The following is a 2,345-nucleotide window of genomic DNA, read 5'->3' as shown; positions in this document are numbered from 1 at the left end:
CTACATTGTCGGAAGTTTCGAACGTTCGCTGAATGATTTTCCTTCCGCGTTCCTGTAAGGAATAAACCTCATCCGCTAAGCCGATGAATACCTTAAGGGACGAAACTTTCTCGAAGTTTTGACAGTTTCGAAGAATTGAAGGAGCTGAATTCGCGTACGCGATTAACCCCTTTACGGTCATACACGTATATAGCAAAAATAAATAACGTTTCCACCGCAGCTAAGTTGGTACAGTAAATTCAAGGTCATACCCTAACGTTAGCATTCGAGCGTTAAAAATATAAGATGTAGCGATATAATTACAAAAGTATATGTATCATTCGTATATAGTCGAAAAACAATTACGCTGAGGAGGATAGTGCATCTTTAACCGATTAGATTGAGAAAAATCGTACGTTGAGGAATTAAGACTATCGTTTTCTTCCCACCATTTATCCCGTGCTACATCTCCAATTTTATTTAACGTTGAACCATGCATACAGCACTATTTCGTTCTTTTGTCTCTCATCGCACAATGATTACACGAAAGCGGAGTAATATCGTCTTCTTTCTTTTAATACTCGAGTATCTCCCTGCGGCTCTCCTGACGAGAGCTCTAGAGGAAAGGTACGCTCTGCAAAATCTGTAACGCGAATAGGAATGAGTTCGTCTCTGTTAAACGAAGAAATTCTGAACAAATGAAAATGTATCTACCTCTGGGTGATGTCCTACGTAACATTTGATCATCGTGTAAGCCTTGTCGCAAGGATCGTCACTCTCTGAAAGTAGGTAGTTCGATGTTAGAATCATAATAATTGCGCACGAATGATCATGACCCGGTAGAGCAAATTACCGTCTCCTATTTTGAACAAAACTTTAGAATTCTCAGCGATCGTGTATTTGAATCATGTTTAGTGGAACGCTGTTAACCTAATAATCCTAAGAACTTAATATCCATCTACATAGCACAATTTACATGGAGAACGAAAACGCGTGAAATACTCACGAACAGATTTACACTTGTTAAACAATTTCTTAGACGAGTCTTGCATGCTTCGTGGTAGATGTCGAAGCGCCCTTTGCACATCTACCTCCGCGTTCTTATCTAAGATACCGTGCCTCATCATGAAGCACTTGAGGTAGCACTTTAAGTTTTGATCTTCCTGTTCCAAGTCTCCGGCTTTCATCCGTCTTAATGCGGCTGAAACGTTCAAAGAAAGATAGTAATACTTCATTACCGAAGCCTTTGGCTTCATAATTACAGATGCTGTATAGCATACCCCATGAAACCTTCGATTCTCTGCGACAGTCCTTCCTAATATCTGCCTTACCAAGATGCTAAAAAAGGACAGAAATAATTGACTGAAATTTTTTACAAAATTTGTATCATTGAATCTTCCTTTATTAAAGTACAATCGCTTACCAACAAAATTAGGATCGTCGATAGAACGAGAAAGAAACGACAATTTCTTAACATGTTTCTTCTAATGCTCTTGATTCGCAAGCAACGATTTAAAACCACTTCGAACACCAACGCCTCAACTGGAACCTTATCAGCTCAATAGCCAGTTGTTACTCGACCATTCGTATAAACGTCAAGATTTACGTAGATCAAAATTATGTCGGGCAATTAATCAATAAATGGAACTCAAAGCAATTCGATAATCAATGGCAAACGTATCAATGAGTCTTACTAGCGCTCCATGCTAAAACAGATGTCAACTTGTCAGATTTACTTGTCCGTCCATCGTCGACATAATCGATCAGACATAGCAAATCGAGCCACGATAATTCAACTAAGGAAACGTTCGAGCAATGCATTAATCATAAGTTGTCTAAGGGTCAATCGGGATGCGCTAAGTATCGGAAATGGCGCGTGTCATACTAGAAAGATTCTAACATCAAGAAAAATCCGAAGATTTCCCTTTCCTTTTTTTCTTTCTGCCAAAAAGTCGGGAAAAGAAGAATTGAACGACAGCAAGTTTTTTTCCAAGAAAACTTCCAATCCCATGAATATTTCGGTATTCTGTCTGTCGCGACGCCGATCAATTCGTCTCGGGAACAAAAAGCTCACGAACTTTTTCCTGGCGACCGGCGTTGAGATACGTTTTCGATCAACCTAGATATTCCAAACGACCGGGAATATTCTATTCCCTGGAGCATCCCGTTTCTGGTTCCTTTCGTTAAGAATTTCTTACCTTTTCCCTCACTTCGGAAACTGGCGAATCATCGTCAATTTCTTGACGATTGATCTTGTCCTGCCAGATGTTCCATAAATATTATGCTCTGCCTGTTGAAAGATAGCAGCAATATTTAACCTTGCGACAATTTATCTTAAGTGGACACGTCACGTACTGAACAGTACC

At 39.6% G+C, this 2,345-nt stretch overlaps 1 protein-coding gene across 1 annotated transcript; it reads right to left on the bottom strand.

Annotated features, from left to right (window-relative positions):
- Window positions 1-370: 370 nt before the first annotated feature.
- Obp9 (odorant binding protein 9) lies at window positions 371-2,345 on the bottom strand. The gene is made up of 6 exons (XM_033350453.2): window positions 2,178-2,345; window positions 1,403-1,685; window positions 1,260-1,317; window positions 986-1,180; window positions 694-758; window positions 371-622 (listed from the first exon to the last, which is right to left on the bottom strand). The coding sequence occupies exons 2-6, from the start codon at window positions 1,454-1,456 to the stop codon at window positions 596-598; spliced, it is 399 nt and encodes a 132-aa protein (XP_033206344.1). The 5' UTR covers window positions 1,457-1,685; window positions 2,178-2,345; the 3' UTR covers window positions 371-595.

This window comes from Bombus vancouverensis, chromosome 15, assembly GCF_051014615.1.
Source record: "Bombus vancouverensis nearcticus chromosome 15, iyBomVanc1_principal, whole genome shotgun sequence".
Lineage (NCBI taxonomy): Eukaryota > Metazoa > Arthropoda > Insecta > Hymenoptera > Apidae > Bombus > Bombus vancouverensis.
The sequence above is the reverse complement of the archived record's forward strand: the minus strand, read 5'-3'. Positions and strand labels throughout refer to the sequence as shown.

Coding starts and splice junctions, on each gene's coding strand:
- Obp9 (XM_033350453.2), bottom strand. CDS start 1,456: ATGTTAAGAAATTGTCGTTTCTTTCTCGTTCTATCGACGATCCTAATT. Junction 1,181..1,259: donor AGAATCGAAGGTTTCATGGG/GTATGCTATACA, acceptor TGAACGTTTCAG/CCGCATTAAGACGGATGAAA. Junction 759..985: donor TAACAAGTGTAAATCTGTTC/GTGAGTATTTCA, acceptor ACCTACTTTCAG/AGAGTGACGATCCTTGCGAC.